At 40.4% G+C, this 27,218-nt stretch overlaps 1 protein-coding gene across 3 annotated transcripts in view; it reads right to left on the bottom strand.

The window, feature by feature from the left end:
* Positions 1 to 27,218, bottom strand: part of OTUD7A (OTU deubiquitinase 7A) — a 227,277-nt gene that overhangs the window by 73,401 nt on the left and 126,658 nt on the right. For all 3 annotated transcript variants that reach the window (XR_010917407.1, XM_067534772.1, XM_067534773.1), the window contains exon 5: positions 219 to 401. Coding sequence is in view for 2 of the 3 variants with exons in the window: in XM_067534772.1 (XP_067390873.1) it covers positions 219 to 401 (183 nt within the window). In the remaining variant the exon portion in view is untranslated. The remainder of the gene's footprint in view (positions 1 to 218; positions 402 to 27,218) is intronic.

Here is a 27,218-nt window from a genome sequence, read left to right as displayed (position 1 = left end):
CTGAATACTTCAATTACACCATAAAACACAGACAAAGATCAGCAAGACAGAAAAACATAGAATATAGGGCCCAACCACTCAGCATCTCCATGAAGCTAATAAAAACAATGACATAACTCATATAGTGGCAGATAATTTAGTTCCTACTACCTAAATAATATACTTTGATTATCCAAAAAGCTACTTGTCCACAAAGGATATCAAGTAGCTGCAGTTACCTTGAGAAATGTCATCCTGTCTCTGTAGACATGGTCGTTCAGTCTTGTTCACCTGTTGGGGTGGGTCTCTTTCCTGTTGCTTGAAGTACTTCCCTTCATTAAACACCTGTGGCAGGTTGGCTGTGTGTACCTGTCGGAGCTGTTCATAGTCACTCAGAGCAGCGGTCAAATCCCAGTTTTTGCCTGCCAAAAGATGGAAGGTTATATTCTGTTAATAGTTTATAGCTGCATCTGATATGACTAAAAAACCCAGCATTCATTATTGGGACACAGGTCATATAATTGAAAATGGATATAATTCAATTAAACATTAGAGAACTAATAGATATTTTTCTTTAAAAAAATAAAGCTATTAAAAATCAACAAGAATTGGAGAACCAACAAACCACATGCACTTCAGAAGATGCACAGATAGATATCTCCATTTAACCAGCTGCTAAATGTTGCACTCTTTTTGCTTACGTTGTCTATGGAGTTAAGGCCTGATTCTGCAAATAACAGAGATTTCTTACTGAAGTGATTTGGTTTCCAGGAGAAGGCCTTTAGACTATACTCTTTAGGGGGCAGCTACCCTACAAAGTGCCTCCCATCAATTAATGCTACTCTCTCTCTCTCTCTCTCTCTCTCTGATTTGGTATATAAACCCGACCATTGTACCACATATGGTACTTTGTCCATTTATTCAATATACTTTACAGTCAAAGAAATTCACATTTAAAAGAGATTTTTGACTATATTTTGCCATGTAAACTAATAACTTTTATGCTGAAGGGAGTGAAAAAAATCACACACTGAGTGTGATTTAATTAAGAGCTAACAGTATTTATTTAAAACATCTGTTAACAAAATTTTAACTTTAATTTCATGGGATCAACTCCAATAAAATCCTCTTACCCTTTCCTGACTGAGTTATCATTATGAACTTTAAACTGTTTTGTCTTAATTTGACATTGTTAACTGGAACTGCTCATACATTCAAATAAGTCCTTAAATGTAGAAAAGAACACATCTGCCTTTTATCATTCTATTCTTTGATGTACGACTTATAAAACAATTGCAACAGTAAATGTTAATTATAACATCACTCAATCTTAATTGTTCAGATCTACATCACTTTTATTCTCTATAGTACTTTGAGCAAAACCATTTTAAAACACTCACTGCCCATACTATCACAAGGATTAAAAAAAAATTAAAAGATCAGCCAGTGTTTTAATTATGAAACATGCAACAAAAACTGCTTAAGCAAAACCAGTTGCTTAAACAGAAATTCTGTCTCTCTTCCTTTTTAAGCAACTGGTAATTTAGGTAATAAAAGGAGGATCTTTTCATAGAGAATACAAGAAGCAAACTTGATCAATATCAAAAATAGTGTTTTATCTGTTGATTCAAATAAGAACTAGTATTTAAATCAGCATCATATATTACATGTGCCTTAAGACTGATTAATTATGCACATTAATTATTTCACATGCCATAAGCAAAGCAAACATACTTATATTAAGCCCTAACAATAGGGAAGTATTTTTTTCCCCTAAGACTGTCCCAATAGGCCAAAGAGGTGTTTTTGTCACACACATAAAAGTTTAGCACTTAATTGTACTTCTTGAAATTTAAAACACTAATGTTGCCAACCCTCGCCATTGGAAAATCATGAGTCAGACCCCCCCAAAATCATGAGATTGGCTTAAAAATCACAAGGAATTTTTAAAAAAATGAAATGTGGGTTCTTTTTATTTCCTTTCTGGTTTGTAAGCCTTTAAGGTGTTCTCCGGTCACACACTTCACTGACAGCAGGAGCCCCGGCTGCCCAGGGCTGATAGAGGAAGCCTCTCCTTGCAGGTGAAGAGAGGAATAGAGCTTGAGGGTCAGGAATTAGATCTGGAAATCATCAATATGCAGATAGTAACTGAAGCCAGAGGAGCAGAGGAGGCCAGGAGACAAAGGACACAACACTGAGGGGTGCCAATGGAGAGTGGAGAATGAGATGTGATTTAAGGTGGTGCTGAAGAAGAAGTCTCCAATGTTAGAACAGGAGAGCAAAGAGAGGAGAAGTGAGAGTGATCAATAGCGTCAAGGCAGTAGATATTCTTGAAATCTAAATTCCCTTTGAATTAGCTAGGAGAGAGATCATTAGTCACTTTGGTAAGTGAGAAAGATTTGAGGGGATCAAAGTTAGAGCATGTTTAATGATTTTGCAGACAAAAGTAAAGGAAGGGTGGTTGGAGAGGCATGAGTATTAACAATATTTTCTCTATTAGAAACAATACCTTTAGGGTATACAGTGTACTTCTGTAGTTCAGATTTTGATAACTTTAGATGAATAAATAGATACCAATTGGTGTAGGCTTCCAAGCACTTGCTTTGTCATCTTAGATAAGTGACTTGCTGTTATAATTGATAGTATAAAAAGAAACTATTTCAAATCAATCTTTTTGGATCGTTTCCACATGCTGCTTATGTTATGTGTTTATATCACTTATGAATCTGGCTTTTGAAATGGATTGACATCATGGAAGTGCTTTATTTATGGCTTCTCTTCTGAAAAGTATTCTGACACTGCATGATGCATAGTCTTCAAGAGCTGGCTTTTATGGAAGCAGTGGAGGACACTGTGCAAAGAATATCATTGTGTGGGACAAAACACTGGCACTTCAGAGTGAAAGCTGGTGTGTGATTTAACAGTAACTATGCAAAGTCACATCACAGTTCTATTAATAGCAGTTCAGCAGATACAGCAACAAGTGTCTCTTGAACATGAAGGATGTAGGGTTGTCAGTTTAAGCAACACTCCATGAAGAAATAGGCACTGAGCTTGTGACAGTTGCAGACGAGCTGTAATCATTAACACCAAGTTGCAAATCATCTAATTTTGGACTTCTGTGACACAGCTGAAAAGGAAAGTGTCAGTATGTGCCTCAAATGGCCAAAAAGTTTTTCTAAAGCCTGTACTGGAGGAAAACCCCTTCTGTGGATCCTTGTTTCAGAAAACGAAACATAGAATTGTTGAGATCAGTGATGTGTTCCCCCAGTGTGAACAGAGGGCTCCCTCAAAAAACGTTCTGCTTCAGCCAGCAACACACAGAACATTCCCTGGATGGAATACTCTTCCCCATCAAAACTGTAAATCAGTTCCATGCTGCACCTCACCTATCAACACTTCCACTATAATCCCCCTTGCTCTACCATGCTCTCCCTTCCCTAGCACCCGACAGAGACTTGTCTAGGCAGCAGTGGACACATTCTTGTTGCTTTGCAACCTCTGCTGGCAGTGGAGATGTCGGACAGCTTGTCCTGTGACCTCTGGCTTTTCAGCACTAGTGATAATTGGTTTAAAAGGCTGCTCTGGGACACACAAGAAAAGGTGAGGGACAGCACTGCTGGCAGCACCAGCATGGTATGCTCAGCACTCCACCAGGAATGAGGAGTCAGCACTCAAGCCGTCACTGATCCTCACTCCTTTTAAAAAGGGTAGCAAGGCATGCTGCTCACCACATGCCCTTCCATGTCTCTGAAAGCACTCTGTTTTATACAGACATAGAGCCTCTTGGAGCACTGGAACCCAGGGTTGGTACTTCCTGGAATTCCAGCTAAGGACTGATGCGTGCTTGGAAAGCGGAATGGGTGAGATTGCACTGCTCCTGGCGGTGGTATGCCTGGTAAGGGGAGAGCAATTATATAGCAAATACAAACAAGGATGTTCTTTATCAAAGTCCGCTGAAGCTTTTCTTTATGATGTTGCTTGATCTTTAGAACCTAAGTTTAAAACTAATGTTTTACACTGTAGGAATTCTGTTTTTGTGATAAATTGGGGTTATATCTGGACAATTTATTAATTCTGGTTGATGTTGTGAAGTTGTATTATGAACATCTTGTGTGTTATTAGTGCCTATATTTAGGTGAATCTTCCATTGCTGAGAGCATGTCAGCATCCTGTAGCATATATGCACCAGATAGATACAAGAAGAAGGTGTTTGGGACTCAAGGATATTATTCAGGTGCAAACAATGGGTGAGCTGGCATCCTTAAAAAAGTAGTTTTTGCTGACTCTAGAAGGGAGGGGGGGACAGTAAGAACAATGGAAAGTTACCAAGAGGAGAACAAAAGAGGCCAGGTAACCAGGATGGGGATAAAATAAAGAAACACAAAACAACAGGAACCAGACAGGAAGAGAAAGCACAGGGCAGGACAGGAGACAGCTAGGTCACAGAAGCTGAGAAGGTGCTCCATGAGGGAGAGAACCCAGCTTTACATGCAAACTTTGCAGTTTCCATGAGGAAAGTGAGGCAGGGACATGTATTTAGTGTTTTATTGTTTTGTTTCATTGGTACTTGCCAGATTCAGCACAAAAGAGCATAAAGGTGTTAGGTGTGTGTATGTTGACTGCTTCAGAACTACTTCATGCCCCTGTGAGAGTTAAACTGTAACCAGAAGCTTCAAACCTTTTGGGGTGGAAGCGGGAGTTTTCGTCTAAGGAGTCTGAAGGGTCAGCGCTGTGCCTAGAGGGGGTAGGCAGCTGGTCAGTGGGTTCCAATACTCAGAGGAGTTGCCAGATAGAAGGTCTATGCCCTGGAGGGTATGCTTAGGGACCCGGAGATGGGCTACATCTGGACTCTCTTCAGGCTCCAGAAGCTTGATACTTCCTGGGGACCCAGAACACAGAGGCTTGGATTCCCCTCACAGCAGTCCTAACGGATGGCCAGGAATGGGCGCTTACCAGGGTCCATGACAGAATTGACATTAAAATCCTAGGATTGTTCCAGTAAGGTCGCTCTACCCCTCCTATTGTCTCTGCAGTACCCTGAATCACAGCTTTTCTCTAAACAAATGCCAAGCAGATGTTGCCCAAATGATAACAAATCTTATCCTATCTCCCTGAACTCAGACCTATTATAATTGTATGCTTTACATTTGAAAGACCAACAGTTAAAATGAATCTCTACAATCAAATTTAGTGAATCATATTAGCATGTTAAATTGCACGTCCTAAAACTTAATTAAAAGTTAGGTGAGAAATGAATTATCTTGGTCAACAGAAAGAATGTTATTACTGAGCAGTTATTGTCAAGATACCTGCATATGCTACGTGAGTCAGCAGGTGTAAAAGTTAACAGCACTGAAAGGTGTCTGTTATATAACCAAGTAATCACTGGAGAGGTTACTGCTACTTCACTACCTTGCCTCAGTGAGGTTCATTCGTCTCCGTAGCTCTGTTAAGTTAACAGTTAGGGATCTGAATTCGGAACAGTTTAGCAAAGGTTAGAGGAACCAACAGTAACTGGATTCACATACAAGTTCCCCTGGCTGCTGGGAGACACAACTTGTCTTTGTTCTTAGAGATGGGGTGTAGGGGAAAATGCAACAAATAAAGCAGAGTAAAGGGTAGAAAATATACTCTGACACAGATTTGGTTCTGAATTAATTAGTGTCAAAGATAGTAGGCACATAGATCAAATGGAAAATTAAAAATAAAGTCAGGTACTGGTGCAGGTTGGGATTTCTTTCCTAAATAACACTGTCTGAATAACAGTAACAAGAAGCTCTGTCAATCAGAATAAAAACAGAAGGCAGAGATAAAGCAATATATAATTACACAATAGAAAGGAAATTCCCTTAAAGTGGATTAGCAAAGCAAGGTAGTGTCTGAGTAGCTTACTTGTATTGTGTTAGGAAAGAGTCTGATAATGCACACAGTTTTATCACGATATGCAGAGCTGAATAAACTGGGCAAAATGAAATAAAATCCCAATTAATGCCCAAGACTAGAACCAAGGCCAAAATGACTTTATGAATTTTGAGGTTAGAAAAGCTTTGGTGAGCGATTTTTCTAAATTCATTTAAAATTAAAAACTAGTGTGCGTGTGTTGTGTGTGAGATCCTCTCACCTTGTTTGGAACAACTGTCCTTTTCCAATAAGAAGGAAAATTTATTAAAAAACAAGACCAAACACCTTTCCTCTGTTGGCATTTGTCCCCATGCTGATGTGTCAGAAGTCGGAACAAAGTTGGCCTCAAGCCCTATGCCAGAAGAATTCAAGTGATTAAAGCGCTCTCTGCCTTCAGAGGCTGGGTTTACTGCTTCTTCTCTTAGGCCTCTTCTGGATCTCTCAAGGGGTGGGCTGATGTTCAAGAATGAACTTCCAAGAAACCTGATGCCCTGGGACTAACTCAACCTAGATGGGAAGTCCCATAGATCAACCTCCTCCTACTGCATGGGATCCATGCGGGCAGATGGGTCTACATTTCCACTGGAGGACACAGCCTGGAATGTCAGAAGGGAGCCTAGGACAGGTCTGCTTCCGAAGTGTAGCTGTGAGGAGAGGACTGGACCTGAAGGCCCCCCATCATAATCTCCAGAGTTAGTGGTGTCTATGCTAGGCCAGGTGTCTGTGTCTCAGCCAGAAAGGAAGTAGCCAGGGAGGAAGTTCTCAGGCTCTTCACTCAGCAACTGTTGCTACCGCTGCAGGCTCCAAGCATTTAGGTATGATCTTCCACTTGGGGTGCTACCCTCCTAACGTTGCTCCCCTCAGAGATGGGAGAGCCATTTGCCACGAAAGATGGCTTGGCTGATGGAATGGGGTCAAGGTGACCTCAGAGGGCATGATGTTGGGGTGAGCACAGATAGATTGGGCTCTGTCCTCAGAGAAGGCCCCTCACCGTTCCATCACCACCACCACCACCGCCACCTCCTCCTCCTCCTCCTGTGAGACACTAGATAAGAGGAGTGAAGCAGGAGAAACAACTCTTGATGTTTACCTTTGGCATTTTCTGACTCTCTGAGCAGAAGGGGAAGTGAAGCTTGGGAAAAACTCCCCAAAGACAAATGCAGCCTTGGGACACGACTGGGAATTAGATGGCAAATTACTGAGCCAAACTGCTAGTCAGAAATGTGAAATAAAATGTTGGAATTTCCCTCAGAAAAGCTCTGCAGCAGGGAGGTTTGGGGCAATCTGCCTACTTGCCACTGTGGAAGCAGAAACAAACTGGAGGGCACTCCAGTGGGAGGGACATTCCCTTTTAACTTGGTCTGGTTCTGCTCCCAGTTACAAACTGTCTAAAGTATCCATTGTAACAGGTCTGTGCACTTTAGCATGATGAAAAATGTATAGTATTTACATAACAATCTTCCCCTCATCTGAGCTAGAATAAATTGTGCTAATGGAAAAGAGCTTTGCCCATTTTCTGTTCTAAAATACCACCCCACCACTACCTTAGATTTTACATTAAGCATTCCCTAATGCAGATTATTTAAAATCCAATCAAACTAAATACTGCAGATTCAAAAAATTATAAACTATGGCTGCATTCTTGGAAGAGTTCCAATTTGACCTTCTGACACAGCCTTAATTTGCTTCTTCTAATAAAAATATTTCTAGCTCACTGTGCATTTTAATGAGCTTATCAGTTTGCAGAGGTGAAATGGAAAAGCAGAAGAGTTTTGTACTTTGGCATTTAAAGCTTTGCTTTAGGAACACTACATATCACAACCTTTGGGGGGAAAACACTCTCGTTCTTCAGAAATATGGGAGGTAATCATACCTAAACTGTTCAGTGGTTACCACTGTACTTAGGTATGTTTTCCCTTATTATTCTGAAACATAAAACAAGCCCACATATAAGGAATGTAAAATATTTATCCACTTCATTTTTCATGTATTCTTACTCCTGGAGAAATCAGAATTAATTGTGTTGTAAGGAGAGTGGGAGAGAGCCAAACATACAGAGACTTCCTAACAGTATATCATGTGAGTAGCCCCATTCAAGTCAATCAAACTGCTTAAAGTTAAGCACAGAGTTTGCTGGATCAGAGCCAGTGTTCTAAACTAATGAAGATGTGGCACACGTGGCTGTTCACATATAGAAAAATAATAATATTTAGCTCTTATATAGCATGCAGAATGGATGAGAATATAAATGACAGGAGATCAGCTGCAGCAATTTCTTTTCGTTAGCTGTTCCCCCACCCCCAAAGAAAGTAGCACACTATGGCTATTAGTGTTAATAACTCATTCTATCTTCATTTCTTAAAAGAGCCAGTATATAACTAACCAGTCAAGATTGTGGATCCTTATTTTTAATTAGCAAGAATAAGAATAATGCAACTATAAAACCCCACACACAGCTGTCAAAATTCAGCCTACTCCAAAATGTTAAAGAAGGCACTTGAAAGGTCACTAGCAATTCTTGATTTAGGTGTAAACACAACACTGTAGAGGATGTAATTTCAGATTCAGAACTGGGGAAGATCTAAGTAACAGCGACGATAGTGGAGGCAGATTTGTAATAATATCCATGCAGAATTTCAACAAAGGAAATTAAAAAGAAGGGCAGGAAATTTTGGCTAAAACTAAGTAGGATGAAAGTATATAAGAAAAGGTCACAGAGGGGTAAGAAGAACGTATTTAACAACAAATTATTATGCTGTCTGCACGAGCTGAGCGAGTAATAGGCCTGGTCTACACTCGTGGCGAAATTCAGCGGCAGTCAATGAGAGATGCACAAGCTACTCTACATAGTTTGTGTATCTCCCGTTGACTTCCTAAATTCTAATTAGCACGGTGTCCCCACTACGCTGCGCCGACAGGAAATACTCTCCCGTTGACACAGCATTAATCTTTTTGAGGGGTGGATTAATGCCATCAACTTCCGGATCAATTGAGCGGATCTCTACTGCTGCTCAATCAATCCCGAAGAATCGATCCAGCTTTGCTGATCCAGTGCCGCCATGAGTGAAGACATATCCCTATTCACCAGTATACACACAGATGGTAATAAAGAGACCCAGTATGAATGAACATGAAATTTCAAAAAACAACAAACCGTAAAAAAAAAAAAAAAAAAAAAAAAGAAGCACATGCAAAGTGCTACACATCACATAGCGAAGACAGCTAAGAACTGACTACAGAATGAAGTGCGTAAGAATATAAAAATAATACACAGAGAAGCACAAAAAGAAAAGGACATTGAACAAGAGGCTTAGCTAAAAGGTATTTCAGGCCTACAAGGAATAAACGGTCAGAGGAAGAGATTATCATGTTAAAAAACAATGCTTATACAAAGAGATCATTTCTGGGGGACAATATAGCAATAAAATTAAAATTGGCACAATGAGTCACAGAAGTTGTTTTTAAATGATCTACTTAGAGCAAGAACAAAAGGTAAAACACATGCTGCCTTAGAATTTCACAGTTCTTTTAAAGGCATTGTTCAAACTGGACAGCAATCAATGGAGCCGATCCATTCTCCATTTTGGGAAGGGGGAGCAGGGAATGAGAGAATCTTTGTTTATAGATCTTGTGTTTCTTTATATTAGTGTATTTAATAGATGAGTTCTTAGACCCTATTTCTGCAATGAGTTCAGAGTGAGCATCCCCGTGCACAGCGCCCCAATGAAGTCAATAGGGCTTCTCAGGGCAGAAGGATCTGCTTGCATGAAGCTCATTGCAGGGCTGGGGCCTAAGAAAGCTTGAATTTAGATAGTAATTAGGAGAATACTCTAGCTGTAGGAAATGTTTCACTTGTTCTCATGACCTAACAAAGAATTCTGGAAAAAACAAAACCATTTGAAAGGTCATCATACCTGAGCCTAGATGTACTACAGGGAAAGGAAACACAAACTTCTCCCTTCACCATTCCTACCAGTGCATTAAAGCACACAAGCTAAATGCTGTTGATTTGGACCCTTCGTTATTAAATTCTTTGGTCCATATTTTTGACTGTGAAAACCTTATTGTAAAATATCTCACTTCCAGTGTATATTACAATAAATCCATGTCAAGCAGCCAGAAATAAATCATTGCAAAAAGCAGAGAAGCCCTCACAGCACTCCCCCAATAGCAAATAACGGTCCTGCTGTCAGAGAAAACTCATAACAGTTCTACACCGTCTCGAACATTTTAATTCCTGAAAAATTTACAGTAGGAAGATCTCCTGTGTGAAAGCAACATGTGATGTCACTCTGTATATTAAGAAATCCACTGAATGACAACTGTCCCCAGAAACATCTGTAAAACATGTGTGTTAGGAAGGGAGCACATTCTCTCCTATTCTAACCTATTAAACTGACCCAACATTTTAAATGAGTCTACACTGTAGCTCAATAACTAATCATTAAAACAAAGGCATTTTGGGTAGAAAACTTTTGGTTCCTCTAGTTCTCCCCTTTAAAAATGACAAGCCCACCTGTAAGAAAGTATAACCACAGACATTTATGGGTCACCAGCTAGCTATCCATCCTAAATGCTTTCAGAATTATGTTTGGCAAGCCATATTGCATATAATTAAAAATAGATTAAATAGCTGCCCCTGGAACCTGAATGACTATAAAGGTTCTTCTGTGTCAACCATCACCTTAGATTTTGAGCACCTTCCTAGAATTAAAAACAAAACAACAACAATCTAGCTACTTGCCAAGCAGGTAAGAGTAAGTTATTAGATTAGATTGTTGGGTTTTGTGTGTGTATATGCCTTTGTGTGTGTAAAAGGAACTGAGTATGTATAAGAGAAAAGTTTGCATTTCATTCTGAACATGGCAAGTCCTACTGAGATCTAAGAAAGTTTCATAGCCTAGGTCCAGTTGTAAGAGTTCTGTCTCCTGCATACACAAATCTTCTTCTAAGTCACCAGTTGGATGCCAGTTGAATGTAGCTGTTATGGGAAGTCACAGTCACAGAGGACAAGAGGCGAACTCTCAGGTAGAAAAAGACAATCCCATTGATAGTTGCTAAGATCAAGTAAGGACTACGAATTAGGCTCTATACATTGTGGAGCCAGTGCAGGAATGTAGTGCACCAGGCTGATGAGTCCATGGCAATCTCTGTTTCTAAACAATGTTTTGTACCAGCTGAGGTTTTTCAGGGTGAATGACTTCATTCCTAGGTAAAATGACTTGGCCATTGATTGATTTAATCTAAGGCAAATGCCCTCAGTACTGGGGGATATTAAAGGAGAGACAAGTTCTTTCTTTGACGCTCTTCCCTCCGACCAGCATCACGTTAGTCCTGCCGTTTCCAGCCTTAGCTAGCTGCTCTCCATCCAGATTCAGAAAAGCACTGAGAAAGATGAAGCATGGTGATATTTATGGTTGATGTTGGAGAGCTCTGTACTACTGGTACTTCAGCTGTTACAGTGAATAGCTCTCTGAAGTCCTTGTCGATGTTGATTAATATGGGTGGGAGGACTGTGCTTTGTGAGATTCTGTGGGTTGAGGAACAGTTGCCCATAACTTACCATATGAGTTCGGAATTCACAGATTTAAGACCAGAAGGGACATTATGATCATTTTCTCTGACCACCAGAATATCACAGAGCATTGAATTTACCCAGTGACTCTAGTATTTAGCTCAAGAGCTCTAGCTAAACTAAAACATCTTGTTATGAAAGACATCCAAGCCTTAACTAAAATGCACCAAGTGATGGAGTATTTACCACTCCTTTGGTAAAGCCACTGGTTAATTACCCTCACTTTTAAAATGTGTGCTGTATTTCCGGTTTGAACTTTGATAAGATTAATATAGCAGACAAAAGCATAAGAAGTTCCATTGGCTGGCAGTTAAAGAGCCTTTAGTATCAGATATCTCCCACTGTGTAAGTAAATGATCAAGTTACCTCTTAACCTTCTTTAAATAAGTTAGTCTCTCATTGTAAGAAAGGTTTCCCAGACTTCGAATCATCCTCCTAGTTCACTGTAGGATGTGAACCATTTCAGGGCACTTCCATTCCTCCTTATACTACCGTTTGGGATTTTTTTTTTGCATGAGATTGTTTAGAAAAGGGAGGTCAGTCACTGGGTAGCAGTTAGTGAAATCACTCATGTCTGTGATTGTTTCCTCCATTGCATGTTTTAGGGTAGGTGACAGATTCCCCTTGTGTTGATAGGAACCTGGGATATCATCTCTTCTCTTTTATCAACCCAATACTGTCCAGCTTTAGAGCATATTTCTGCCCCTTTATTCTTTATCTTAATGCTGCTTATGTTAAGTTGATTTAATTGGTGATGTTATAAGTAAAAGAGATCTGGCACTATACTTTGCAATATTGTAAGGGAGACTTTGTAAACCCAATATTCTGCCCAGATGATATTTAAAATGATTATAGTAATATGGCAGGATTATAAATAAAAAAACTGGAAAAAAGATAAATGGCTAAAGAATGCCCTTTCCACAGTAAAAGCCGTATTGTTTCTTACGTTTATTGCTAGCACTGGTAATTCTAAAAGCTATTTTACTGCAGGAGAGTAATTATCAAATCTAGGAGTTATATGGGAAAAGCTACCTATGCCAGAAAAGTATTCAGAGTATTCACAAGTATGTAGTGTCTGGCTCTCAAGTCTGTTGATAGATTATTAGCTTTCATCACTGCAAATTGCCTCTCATTTCGTTCCATTGAGCCAATGCATCATTTACATCAATATGGCAAAAAATATTTGACACTCTTAAGGGATAGACAAGTCAAAAATTGCCAGTTTCTCTCACATGTCGAGAACTCAGCCTTTACAAACAAGCTGCCAATAAAGCAATCCACAAATTCAGCTTAAATGCCGTTATTTCTTCCCACTGGCATCCATATATTACCAAAAACATTCATATGAATAAGACAAGAGATATTCTATATCAGCTATATTCTTGGCATGATGTTGAGATGGAAAACTGAATTAAAATCAGAGTCTGAGTTTAAAAGTAACATTTATTTTCACTCCATGATTTTCAAGTAAAAAAAAAAAAATCAGTTAAATATCACTATTACTGTTCTACTAGAATGGATTAATTGCAAGTTACTCAAATTTGCATTGGGCAAGTTGCAGGGAATCTTTCTGGTCCCTGTGGAACAAGGAGTTAATTTCAGTTCAGTTTCCTTCTCCCCTTGCATTGATGCTTATATGAGGACTGTGAAGTGGCAGTTTGAGAGAAGAGACTGCCCTGCCGAGGAAGTCAATTTTTCACACTCTGGGTCATGGGACTGTGCTAAAGCTCAGGTTGGGGGTGCAGAGTTGTGGTTCTCTTTTCTATTACTTACGCTACCTTGTTTTTTAATTGTACTTAAAACACACCACTCTGAAGAAAACACCAACTGCATCTGTGATGAGTTTCTTTTGGGTAATCCACTTGATTGGGTCTCTAATTCTAAAAATGCATGCAATCGCTCTGTGGTTCATATCAGTGGTGAACAGAGGATACCTTGATGAAGCTATATAAAGTTGCAGGTGGATGACAATTTTAAGCAAGTGATGAAATGTTACATGGACAGATGATTTAGCAGAAGAGCACACGCGTTATCCTTTTTTGTAGATTAACATGCTCTTTTCATTTAAAATCTATCTTTTTAAATGCTGGGGTTTTGTTTTTAATTTTTTTTTTTTATTGTTGGGAGAGCTCACTCATGAATCTAAACATAGATTATGTTAATCTGCACTCAGCACTGACTAGCAACAAAACACTTTAATTTAAGGAGGAAAAAAAAATTACAATTACAATCTCCTTTGAAGAGGAGCTGGTGAGGCCCCAAAAGAATCTGGTTGGTGTGCTCAGAGCTGTCATCAATACTTTAGAGTCCAAGAGATAACTTCACTGCTGCTGTAAGTGAATGCAACTCTAGTGAAGCCTGTGGGGAATTTGTCCCCAAGTATGTGAATTCCATAAAGCATCCAATTTCCATTGGATACCTGGGAAGTCAGTATCATTATAATGCATCTCATCCCAGCTCTATCGCCTCACCTTCAATGAACCACGGGCTTATTTTTTATTTGCATTTTGCTACATAGTAACTGACACAGAGGCCCATTTCTGTTCAGTCGTCAGGCCTGACATAGTCACTACACCTAGCACACTGTTGTCATAATTTGTATATAAAAGGTATCATGTGATATGTCATTGGAAAACTAATAACTCACTGATCATTAATATTCTTGCATAAGATAGATACAGGATGTGTACAAAGAGTTATGGATGTGTGCTAGAATTATGTTCTTACATTATGTTTGACAAGTAACGCATAAACTCAGTCTGCCCTAGACAATGGGATGTGTATTTGTTTGACTGACCAACCTGGTCATTAAATAGAGACAAGGAAGGAGCATTTATGCAAAAGGTAAACAAAACCAACAAACTAACAAGAGGAGGCGTTAACAATTCAACTAGCACCAGCTGGCAAAAAGTCTTCATTAGACTGCATGGCATCTCTTCCCAGAAAGAGAAGACCTTTCAGTGATTTACAGGATTTAAGTAATTGAATCAACTGTTTGTTTTGTCCGAGATATTAGGAATAAGGTACAAGAGAAGGTAACAAACAGATGTCATGAAACACAGAAGGTGTGACGAAATTGTCTATCCCAGTTGTTCGTCTCAATCTACAGATGTCGAGTACCTGGCCATGACCCTTTATGTGGCTGAGGGGACAGCAGAGACTCTGCTGCTGGCTGAGCTGCTCCTTGCCACAGGACACTCCCGCATTAACGCACTTGTGCAAGTTGTCCGAGTCATTAGGACTGTGCTTTGAAGGCAGTAAACCTGGCCGAGCGTCTTTGCCTGCGAACCGTGCATGTGGTCTGTCCCCATGAGTAACATGGAGATCTGCTGAACTAGCAGGCTGTGCTCTCTGCTGGTGCTGATAACACCCGAGCACCCAGGGCAGACGCACTGAGCTGCACCATAACAGTTCAGCAGCCTTGACCACGTTACCACAGCAACAGCATTCCACCCTTCTACAGTAACCAGAGCTGGTGGAGACCAGAGTCTGGCTGTGGGGTAACAAGGAGGCTGCTGGAGTCAGGCCTGCTGAACACACAGACGGTTGTGTACTGGCCAGGAGTGTCCAGACAGGGAGCTATAGCAGCAGGGCATTTAAGGCATCCAGGGTCACAGGGCAGGCGGTGACACAACCTTTCACGGGTCTGGATTGCACCCTAGAATGGTGACAGCCATCCAATGGTTTTGACTGTTCTGCCAATTGATTTGCTAATGGTCTCTAAGCACATCCACTGCCTCATTTCTGCTGTGGAATCAGTGTGAACCATCCAGGTACAAACTGATTTGACAAAATCAATTATTTTCTTAAATGGCTAGCTCTGAGCCTTATGCCAAATTTTGTGAGTTATACAAAAATTATAACACCTGGCACACCAAAGAAATGCAACTGCTTAGACTACCGGATAGGAAAAGAAACCTTCCCAGGCTCTGCTAGTGGGCTGTACGAGTTCAACATTGGGTGAATGAAAAATAAAAGGTAAGGATCCATTCTTCATACAAATCTATCGATCTAGGCTTTTACGGACCTGACCAAAGCCCACTGAAGTCAATGGGAGGTCTTCCACTAACTTGAATGGGCTGTGGCTCAGGCCTTTGTAGAAGAAGCACTGGTTCATGAAGATGAAATTTAGGAAGTCTTTCAGAAGAGCTGGGTGCAGGAAGACTGCTTTGATTTCTCCAGCTGACACCAACACAGCATGTACACTAATCCTGATCCTGAACTTGGCAGGGAAACACAAGTTCACTAGCCATGCACTGCTTTTAAAACTATTTTGCCAAGATGTCAAACATAAATAAACTGTCCCTTCAATCTACAGCATGCATGACTTGATTGCTCTCATTCATATTTAACTTCTGTTTTTAAAATGATCATTTTATGCTGAGCTGAGCTATCTTATTATTGTGGCTATAATCAAAAGCAGATTTTCTGGCTCATCCTTGAAAAACTAAGTGAGGCTTGGGGAGGTTGGTATAAGGGCCCAATCTTGCAAGGAGCTGAGTGACTCCTGTGAGTTGTTAGGTGGCTTCAAACATCCATTGAAGCCAGCACCTTGCAAGATCCAGGCTCCAAATTTCACCATCCTTTTTCCACCAAAGAAAAACAACATTAAACCCTTGTTCAGAAGCTTTCTGCTGTTGTCAATTAAGTATTTGCCTCCTCCTTAAGCCTGAACTATAATTGTTTGGTTTTCTTCTACTTATAACTCAGGGACATAAGAAACATGGAGAAAAATAGTTTTTATTAAAGATTCAGCATACCAGACTCTTTAATTAAGGAATGAGACAGCTCTCAATCTACATGTGTATGACTCCAACTAATCCAAATAGGCAGATATGTCTAGACAATACTGATTTTTCTAAGATTAAAAAAAAAGGAGGGGGTGTTTTTTTTAAGAGACAAGATCTGCCAACCTCTTTAGACATTTAAAAAAGGAAAAAGGGTAAAACACCAATTTTTATTTGCCCTTTGCACATCACCTTTACATATCAGGTTATAAAACTTAGACTGTAATCACTTCAGATGAGGACTATGTCTTCTTGTGTGTCTGTAAAATAATGGTCATAATGGGGCCCTGATCCTGACTGGGGCCTTTGAACTTTGTCCTAATAATCATCATGATAGAAGCAATAACATAGAGATAAGTGAAGATTCTGGTTAGTGTAAGCAGCTCATATTTTGGTCAGATCCAGTTCAACTTGAAACTCATGACGAGAAATCATCAAAATATTAAAGGAGTACAATAATGAATTCCTATTAGAGAGACAAAATAGGTGAGGTAATATTTTTTTGGACCAACTTCTATTTGTGAGAGAAATGAGCTTTCAAACCACAGAGAGTTCTTCTTCTTGAAAGCTTGTCTCTCTCACGAAAAGAAGTTTTTACAACCTCATATGTAAGCTGATTTTACCTCTCCCCACCTTGTCTCTCTAATACCCTGGGACCGACATGGCTACAACATACAATGCTTATGAAAGCATTGTGATCCAGTAGAGGTAAAACTACAAATCCACCCAATAAGCAACTGTAAAATTGATGGCATAAAAACGAAGCCTATGAAAATGTTATTAGAACATTAAATCGTGTAAAAATATTTATACCTGGCACTCAAATTCCGAACAGCATAGTAGAACAACAAATCTTAAGTCTCAGGCTGGCTGAAGTCTATAGGCTCCTGTTAGCCTACATTCCCTCTAAACCCTTATGAATTTTCCAGCCCCACAAGAGTCCATTCTCTCACTATTTGGGAAACAAAGCAGAAGCAATGGTACTTGCATGTCTTTCTTGAACTTCTAATTAGCTACATGGAAGCAATCAGTCAGTGGAATGCAAAATGCTAAAAATCTCACAAAGTTCAATTTGACTTTGATGATTTATAATGTGTCAATTCAAATAAGTTACAGCAAGTAAAAGAAATAGCAGCAAAGAGCAGTTGGACTTGAAAGGATATAAGGAAGAAAGGAAGCCAACTCCTGCAATTAAGGAGTAGTTAAAAGAGGCAAACTATAGGAAATTAGGTCCATCATCCACAAAGAGGTTGTCAGGAACATGGAGTTTGTTTAAAAGAACAGTCTACAATCCAGCATAAAAATGTCAGTAGGGAACTTGAAAAGTCAGCCAGCAGGTTTTGAAAAACAGAAAACTCATCCACATAAGGGCTAAAATGGAGACCCAGAGAAACTTGTTTATTAACATGTAGAAGTGTGCCTTTAGTTTTTGGATGATATAAATAAGATAAAGAGAGGTAGTAGGCCACTTTGGGACAGCAGTTGAAAGGAAAGCAGAGACAAACTCATGAACAGCAGCCCTGGTCTAGAACTAGTCAGGTTATGCAATTCTCCAAGAAAACAGAGCTAGAAAATAACATCATTTAAAAAAAGAATGGATCATGAACTTATATGATCAATTAACTTCTCTATAACTCACTTTCCTTATATACTAAGTAAAGATAATGATGTTTACCTACAGCGGCTTGGGAGGATTCAATCATGAATATTTGCAAAGTACTTTAAGATCTTCACTAGAGAAGTGCAAATTATTAATTTTTTTCCTGGGTCATTTTAAGATTTTTGTTTCGTGTGGTGGGAGCTCAGGGAGAGATGTATTTATCATGAAATCACAGGACAAGTCTGTTCTTGAGAGTAATTTGAATGAGAGCTGCGAGGTCATTTTGGCATATAACAGAAATGAGATATTCCAATCATTAAGGGCAACAAGAAAGGAGACATACAGATGTAAGTGGGAATAAGGTGTGAAGGGTGCTATTAAATGGGAGACCTGAGTGGAGCAAAGACAGCAAGATGTGGAAGTAAGGACCAAGAGATGAACTTGATGTGGTTTTGAACTGCTGATCAACTCCAACATACATGATTTCTTATAAACTGACAACATGGGATCACGCAAAAAAACGTAGCCTGTTTGTTACACTGGTGATAATGTATGAAAATACATCTATAAGTAATGATCTATTTCAATTCAGCAAGTGTCATTCAAGCTGAAACTTCTGGGCATTCTTAAGTGTTTATTTACAATCATTGTCAAAGATTTAAGAGCATTTATATAAATACAGAATGTCGACAGTGCAAATTTATACTGTAAAATCATGCAAATGTTGTAAACTGCTTTTGTCAACTTAAAATAATTCTATGGGAAAAGGGAGTATGACTTTTTCATTGGAGCGTTATGAATAATGTTTTAGATTACTCATTTCTCTTCTGACTGGAAGTGAGAAATAAATGGCTGCTATTGTTCAATGCCCATTTTTCCCCATATACCTGTAAATTCATCACATTTGTGCATTTACCAAACTAGAGGCTCATTCTTAATTTTCCCCTCATCCATTGGATTGGATTTATGTCTTTTTATATGAGCTTCTGCTATTATAACTAGTCTGTGTGTATACACACACACACAATGTATACTTAAGATTGAGCCCTTCAGAATAGCAAATGTCAGGCTATGAGAAAAATTTACAAGATATAGGTCTCAGTTAAGCATCTCCAACAATCAAGATGTTCACAATAAAGCACTGAATAATAAACACAGATGAAAAAAAGGAGTATGAAAGGTGTGGATTTGAAGGAATGATTTGCAGAACTGCACAGCAAAAAGCACCATGAGAAGAGGCTAACCTATCAAGTGACAGCATTGACGTCTATGATGTTGGGAATGAATCATAAAAAATGATACAGTAGGAGGCACTGAGGGAGCCTTGCCTTTTTTCAGCTTCTTTGATAACTAGGTTGACTCTCATGGAAATGCAGGGATTTTTAATGCTTTTTACAGGGAAAAACTCTGTTGCTATAATACAGAATGAACAAAGGTATCAATTTGCTTGAGTTGTCCCCTGATTAGGCATCATTTGATTCTCTTTCTATGAAAGTAGGATACTCAGTGTCCTTGGGGTTAGCAAATTCTTGCCCAAAGCAAAGGTAATGATATGGGAAAATGTAAGTGTAACAGAGGAACTGACTGGAGAAACACATTTTGGAGGTATATGGAAAAAAGGAAAATTAGCTAGAAGGGCTCCCACAGTTCAAAAATTCCTTGGCAGATATGACTGTAATTTAAAATAATATTTTTAATGTTAGAAAATGATAGAGGGCCACATTCTGCTTTCAGATACTTCTGCCATCCCAATGACCAGTGAATCGCTTGTCTTTGGAAATTATTTGGCAGGCAGCTTCCCTGTGATGGTGTGGAGGTAGGGAGAGCCCTGTGTTGAGGCATGTTGGTTAAATAAATTAGATTTTTTGGGGAAGGAAATGACTTTATCCAGTCAGTCTCCTGGGTATTTTTCCATTGACAGAAAGCAGTCCACTCTTAGTATATCTGATTCCTGATCCATCACAACGAATAATGTTATATTCAGTTCTCATTCCCCTGGAGTCAGATGCTAGTTGTAAAGCCAGCCAGCTGTCACATTCACTCTCTGTAATTTGCTGAAATAATGGGTGATCATGCTTTCCAATTTAGGATCTGAATTATTTTTAGTACAGTCAATAAATAGGTTTGTGTGCCTTCTTATTTCCTTAGGAATACCATCATTGTTCTGTTACTGCTTTTCACATTCATGATTAAAAGACAAAAAAAAAAAACCATAATTGCTTTGACCATTCAGCCAGGTTCCAAGAAACTGATGCTTTTGAGACTCTCTCTAGGATACTATGGTTCTTAGAAAGCTAGGCTCTACAGATGTTCCCTACCCTCCTGAAATCTGGCGCTCTCTGTATTTCTTCCAAAGATCTTGCTTTATAATTTTTTTCCCCTTTACCCCACAAATAGATAAAGCAAGGTTACATGTAAAGGTGGAAAGTGCTGTTGGGACTCTAAGGAGGACAGTTCAAAGGCACATTTGAAAGTGTCTTGGATGTAGCAGAACACACACAACTGTACTTAAAAGGTTCCCTGCCCTCTCTTTAATAGTTCCAGCCATATTGTTGACTAAGCATTTTGGCAGGGTTGATAGCAAGTTGCTCTTTCCACTGAAAATAACAATGAAAGCACCCTGGATGGTGTGATGCAGCATTCAAGCAGAGGATATATTGAGTGTGGAGGAGGGGGAAAAGCCTTCCAAGATAAAAATACAGAAGAAAAGGTAGCAGGAAGAACCAGTTATCAAAATGAAAACAGGAGTGCAGTATTTTAAGCCTAAAACACTGCCAGAAACTGACAGGGAAGAGTGAAAGGGCTGCAGATTCCGATGTGGATGCAGATCAGTTGTAGAATTGGACACAGAAATAGCTCACTCAGTTATTGCTCAAGCATGCAGGCATGTTGGGCTGCGAGGGGGAGGGGGAAGAGAACTGCTTCTCTCACTGCAGAGGTGGGTAAAATCCTGAATGGAAGGCTCTGGTTTGCTGGATGCACAAACCAGAGAGAAGACATAATTTGTGTTAATTTTTCATGATCACTGTCATGATAGTTTTTCGCAGTCTCCGCTACCTCATGGATTTACAGTAATAGTCCCATCTCAGAAGTGGACATGCAGTAGTTGGGAAGATAAAAAGCGAGAAACTTCTGGGGTGCTCACAGATTGCACAGTGCATTCAGAAAGTTGCAGATAGAAAGTTCTTGAAGATACACGCTCACTAAGAAATCACAGCAGGCTCGCTAAGAACCATGTTGTTAATAGTCCACAGCATGGTGGATAGGGGAATATATCAAATGAATTTAAACAATATAAAGATTCAATGGAGTAAGAAAGAAGTTGAGCACTTTTGTTGTGCTAAAATCTCCTTTGGAAAGAGTATGGCAGTGGTGCCAATTACAGGCATGGGGGGCAGTGAACAGTCCTCCTTCCCCCAATGTTTTTGCACTTGCTCAAAGATCCATAGGCTGCGGAGCTGCAGGGGCCATGGCCAGACTACTTTTAAGCAGGGGTTCCTGTGACCGATATGGCAATATCCTGGACAAACCTTACTGACGTAAGTCTGTGCATCATTGTGAGCCAGGGATGGTATGCAGTTCCATGGGGAGGTGGAACAAAACCCTACAGGACCTAAGAACAGTGGGGGGGGGAGGACGTCATTAAGCTAATTCACTCAGGTTATGAAACCTTCAGAGAACTGCCACCATCGTCTTGAGATACTTGCATATACTGGATCAAACTGGAGTCTCTGGGGACCAACAGTCAAAGAAAGGACCATTGGTTAAATAGCCTGAATTTAAACTGTCTCAAGGCCAATTTTCTGATCCAAAAAATGGTCGGAACCTTCTTTCCAAGGAAGGCCCCGATCCTTTCTGGGAAGGGTTGGAAGGATGTGGCCAGACAGTAATCTAAGCAAAAGGAGTTATGAACTTGTAACCACAGAAAACCTCTGTGTGGGGTCTGAAGGACTGTTCACCTGGGCCTTCGTGGAGTTGGGTTGATCTCTGGTAAGCTTATTTATCATGCATGTAGATTCTTTTACTGTTTTCTCAGTCGTGCATTTACCTTACGAATAAACATACTGGTTTAGGAAGAGCTGTGTGGTAACTTAAATGTGACAACTACACTGTATAAAGCCTCTGAGGATAGAAGGCAAAGTAGGCCTGCTGAGGCAGTTTGTGTTGCTGGGGAATTCATAGCATAGGCAGGGAGCTGTCAGCCAGGAAATACCCCAGCCAGGAGGGAGACAGACCTGGGTCTCCACCCAAGAGAGATGACAGTTGAGGAGCCAAGAGCATAGAACAGGTGCTCTTGTTGGACCATAAGGAGGAAATACAGGTATAGTTGACCTGAACTCTGACCGTCCCATACTAAATAGCATGGTTGCTGCTGGAGTGATCGGGAGCATCACTCTGGCTGTATGGTTGCAATGCCACTGAGATTTGACCCAATCATCCCTTTGGGCCATATTTCAGTGAGTGGTGTTGTGACCTGGAAGTCTGTTCCTATATGGTGGAGTGCAGGGGAGTCCGCTGAGAATTCGACTCCTGGCAGCACCAGTTCATGTGTTGCGTGGGTAAGAGAGGGGGAGACTCCCCTGCTGAGGGAGACCCAAGGTCCCTGGTGGGGAGTGGGGATCAGAATTCCTCCTCCTCCCACCCCACCAAGAAATATCTGAATTGGCACCAGTGGAGTATGGCATGTAACTTTATAACACTGACAGCTACACATGACAATTTACCATTTTGTGCTCTGATTAATTACTACTTAAAACAAATGGCTCAAGTCAGAGTCTAGTCTTGTAATCACATGCTTATTTAAGTTCACTGAGCCAATCAGGATGCTAATTGCAAAACCGAAATGTAAATAGGTGTTTGACTGCAGGGATGCTGAAGACAGAAAAATCAAAATAAAACTTTACTAGTTTTCTCCCCCACCTGGTCCTTTAATTGTCATAATTGCTAACAGCAGATTTAATTAGTATTTTTAATTATTGCATTATTGAAGTGAAATGATACAAGATTAAAAATAGGAAAATGAGAGTATGGTGCAAGTTAGCAAAGCCTACGTTATACTTCAAAGGAAACCATGATAACGAACCACTTCTGATCTGATCTTAAATCTAGAGAGAGAACAGAAAATAGCCAGGGGCTTCTTGTAGGTGTGGAACTAGTTCAGTACCAATTCCTAGGGAGGAGAGTCAGTTACTGATTCAGCAACACTGCTTGTGTGCTGCTGATTCTCAGAGGTCTTATCTAACTAATCACATGCATGGATGCTACCAAACACGTGGTATCTGTCAGGATAACACCACCAGGTAGTATGATGGCAATAAAACATTAGTAAAATCACTGAGCCTAGAAATTTTGACTTGCACTCAGAATTTTAACAATCACATGCGGAAAAGTCTGGGGTGTAAATGTGATAAAAGGTACATGCTGCAAGGAACAGGGGGAGATTAGACTTTAAAAGATACAAATAGCAATTTCTAATACATTTTCAAATGGATGGCACCCAGTATAAGGAAGGCCCATCATGCTCCTATTTTGGTTTCAGCCAACAGATGTGATGTATTTTAAATCAAATGCTGACATATCAACAAATGGTCAGGGAAAACCAAATAGCAAAGAATTCATCTGTGAAGATATAAAGGCATGAAGAGTAGTTTTTCACCTGTTAAATTGGCTTCTCCAAGTTCCCGTGTAGCAGCCTGGAAATATGGGTTTATGTCCTGTCCCTACCAGAAAGTGGAGATAGGAAAAAATAATCAGTGCTGTGATGCCATCCCTCCATTTATGTGTGGGCCTTGTTGGATCTCAGCTGGGTCAGCTGGGAATAGGCATGTAGGAATGCTCAATGATAGTTAGGGTTTTCCATGCCATGCCCAATAGCTAAAACTGCATCCTGGAGCCAAGAATCAGTTAGTGCAGATCCCAAAGCACTGGGTGTTCTGATCCTAGAGCATGTTATAATGTGCTACATTCTACGCTAGCTTGAATTTCTGAATGGATTTAAGGCATAGCCCTATATGGGGCACACTGCTGTCGTCCAATGAAGGCAATGACCATAGTAGCAAGGTCTGCATCTGAAAGAAAGAGATGCCACTGTCTGGCCAGATACAGTTGGAAGAAGCTCTTTGGCACAGCTGCTATTTGATTCTCGAAACAGTTGAGAATTGAATTAGACCCGACATTACGAACCTTGGTAAGAAATGTTGAATCAACGCCCGCAGTCAGATAGCTCATCAGTCAATCTGTTTTATGCAGTTTGAGCCTCAGACAACTTGCTTTCAACTATTCATTTAGACAAAACGATCTTTGGGGCAAGGACTGTGTCTTTGCAACGTGTGTGTACAATGCCCCCTAGGTGTTACCACAATACAAATAATGAATAATAGGCCATGTCCACATCTCACTCAAACACTGGGATATGATCTTCATGCTTCCTCTGGCCCCTTTATTGCTGGATAAAAGGACTGGAGCAATGTAAAGCCACATATCCACCTGGGGGAGAACTCCCGCATGCAAGAACTGAGAAAGACACTTGTAAGGCTGCCTTCCAAGACCAAGGACTCCTTTGCATGGCCTAACATGGGAGAATAGAAGAGTGGGAGGGGTGTTTTGGGGTGGGGCCTAAGGAAATTGATCTGTGGGGATTCAGGCAACATTGTGGCCCATAGGGCAGCTAAAAGAAGCTGCTATAACAGACATGTCTCCAGGGCTGTCTAAATTGTGCCAATGGCACTTCCAACTTGCAAAGCAGCACAGAATCAGGAGAGTGCAGATAGTGGTTTACAGCTGCTTTAAAGCTCACCCCCTGCTCCACTGGGCTGAGACTTCTGTGCTGCGCCTCGAGAAGTACAGCACCTAATCTCATCCTGGGAGAGGCACTGCATCAGAGAATCCCACTGGATAACAGAGACACATAAAGCCGGGTATCAGATACATCCGGAGAACGCTAGCTCTCTGAACAGTATCCCACACGTTGAATAAGAAGGCTGATAATGTGCAGTATAACTCTGTAGTACTGGGCATAAAAGCCTGTGAGGTAGAAAGACAATTACACAGGATGGCAATTTGTTTGTTTCTTTTGTTCTCTTAATATTTGTTATAATAGACAGACAATATTGGCAGTACCATGACTGTACCTAATCGGGAGAGGAATCTGTGCAAAGGCAAAACAGAAAAAACTAAGATGTCTGTACATCAATGCAAGAAGCCTGGCAACAAAGTGGAAAAACTAGAGCTACTGGTGCAAGAAGTGAAAACAGATATTATAGGGATAAACAGAAACATAGTGAAATAGTAGTCATGACTGAAGCACAGGTATTGAAAGGTATGTGTTCTTCAAGACAGACAGAAATAAAGGTAAAGGTGATGGAATGGCATTTTATATTAATAATGAGGTAGACTGTAATGAAATTAGAAGTGATGGAATGGATAAAACACAATCCAGGTCAAAATCACTTTGGGGAAGAAGGGTAAAAGAGGCTCCATTGGCATAGTGCTTGGGATCTGCTACAGACTCCCAGGATCTGATTTGGATATGGATAGAGACCTCTAATATTTTTAATGAAATAAATACTACTGGGAATTGTGTGATTATGGGAGACATTAATTTGCCAGATACAGATTGGAGGGCAAGTGCTAATGGTAGGGCCCAAATATTCCTGGATGTGATAGCTGACATGATTTGAGGACTTCAGTAACTCAGTCATAGGTTATGGGTCTATTATAGGAGGGGGTGGATAAGATACTGTGGACTGCGATGTGCAGGAGGTCAGACTAGATGATCATAGTAGTCCCTTCTGGTCTAAAAGTTCATGAGTCTATATAGCTCTGGTGGAGTCCTTTCTACACTTAATAAAGGTATTTGGGACCTCAAATGAGCCCTTTCTAACACAGACAGTCTTTCAGCATCTATGCTGTAAGTTGAAGGGAAGTTGGATCTGGATGGAGGATATCAGATCAGTTGAAGAGGCAGCTGGATTGGAGGCCAAATTGAGAAGTTCATCAAGTCTGATTACCAAAGCTGGAGCCAACATCATCATCTTTACTGAATCTGAACTGAGTTTTCTGATTACTCTGGGTGAATTTTTTCAGACAAATTAGTTTATTCTCCAAAAATGCACTTTCAGTTGACCCAAAACTATTTATGAATTTGACACACTGCTTCAGCCATTTTTTTTCAGCCTAGGTTCACAAGGGATGTTAGGGACCATTCACAGAATGGCAGGAAGTCAGGGACGTAGTGGTGCTGCCTATTCCCTATAACTTTTAGGCCAGTTAATTAGGGCACTCACCTGGAATGTGAGACCCCCCCACCCCAGTCTGGGACAGGATCTGAACCCATGTCTCTCCCCTCCTAGGTGAGTGCCCTAACCATCAGACTTTATTGCATTCCGGGGTGGGTCTCTCTCAGTTTCTCTCATTGAATCTGTTCCACTTTGTATAAGTAACTAAACAGACATTGGGCCAGAAAGAGAGTGAGAATGACTCTGTAGCCCAGTGCTTAGAGTGCTCCCCTCCCCTGGGAAGGGAGGACTCAAGTTCAATTCCTGTGAAGGCACCCTCCATCTCTTCCCCTTACTGTAATAATGTTCCTTTCTTCCCCTACCATGAGAACTATTACCAACTGAAGAGGAAGATTGTTTGAAAACATCCACATCACAGAAGCCGGCTGATCAGGAGCCAGGATCACTTTCAGATGATAATTACCCCCAAACATCCTAGGGTCTGAAGAAGGATGCAAGGAATTCTCCATCAGAAACATCTTCCTGTTCTTTTTGAAACAACTTACAAAATGATCAGCTGCTGACTACGTGCCCTTCCTCCAGGCAGAACAGACATCTGGAGTGACATCATTATAATGCACTACTGTCTTGTAAGTAGGGGCATTCTTGAAACCCAGAGATTACTGCTCTGCCATAGCAGATAGGACAAGATACTGGGTGATGCCAGTGGGAAAATAAGTTTCCAACAAAGGGAATAGAAAAAGAAAAAAAGGAGGGACAAAAACTGAAACACTATTCTAATCTTATCACTACTCCTTTAGCTAACAAAGAATGATAAGGCTGCGCAGTGCGTGAAAAGATTCGGATACTGCAGGATTCTGATTCTGAGCCATGGCTGAGGGGCAGTTGGGGTCACCTTGCTCTTTACGTCCTTGGTTGGATAAATGAGGACAGCAAGAGGGCAGGCATGGCCCCCAATGAACACTGCTGGCCAAAAGAATCCAAATTTGAGTATACCGGGCACATGTACACAATCAGTGGGATGTATATGGTCAAGCACTTGAAGAATAACAATAACATTTCATGGTCTCTCTTTTTTGTCTGACTAGCCTTCTAGCAGAAAACCTGACCGCCACAGAAGGCATTTTAAATAATTT

The sequence above is a fragment of the Emydura macquarii genome, unplaced genomic scaffold (assembly GCF_026122565.2).
Source record: "Emydura macquarii macquarii isolate MOO-44397 ecotype Brisbane River unplaced genomic scaffold, CSIRO-AGI_Emac_v2 contig_3451, whole genome shotgun sequence".
In the NCBI taxonomy this organism is placed as follows: domain Eukaryota; kingdom Metazoa; phylum Chordata; order Testudines; family Chelidae; genus Emydura; species Emydura macquarii.
Note: the sequence above shows the minus strand (reverse complement) of the source record. Positions and strands in the feature narration are given on the sequence as shown.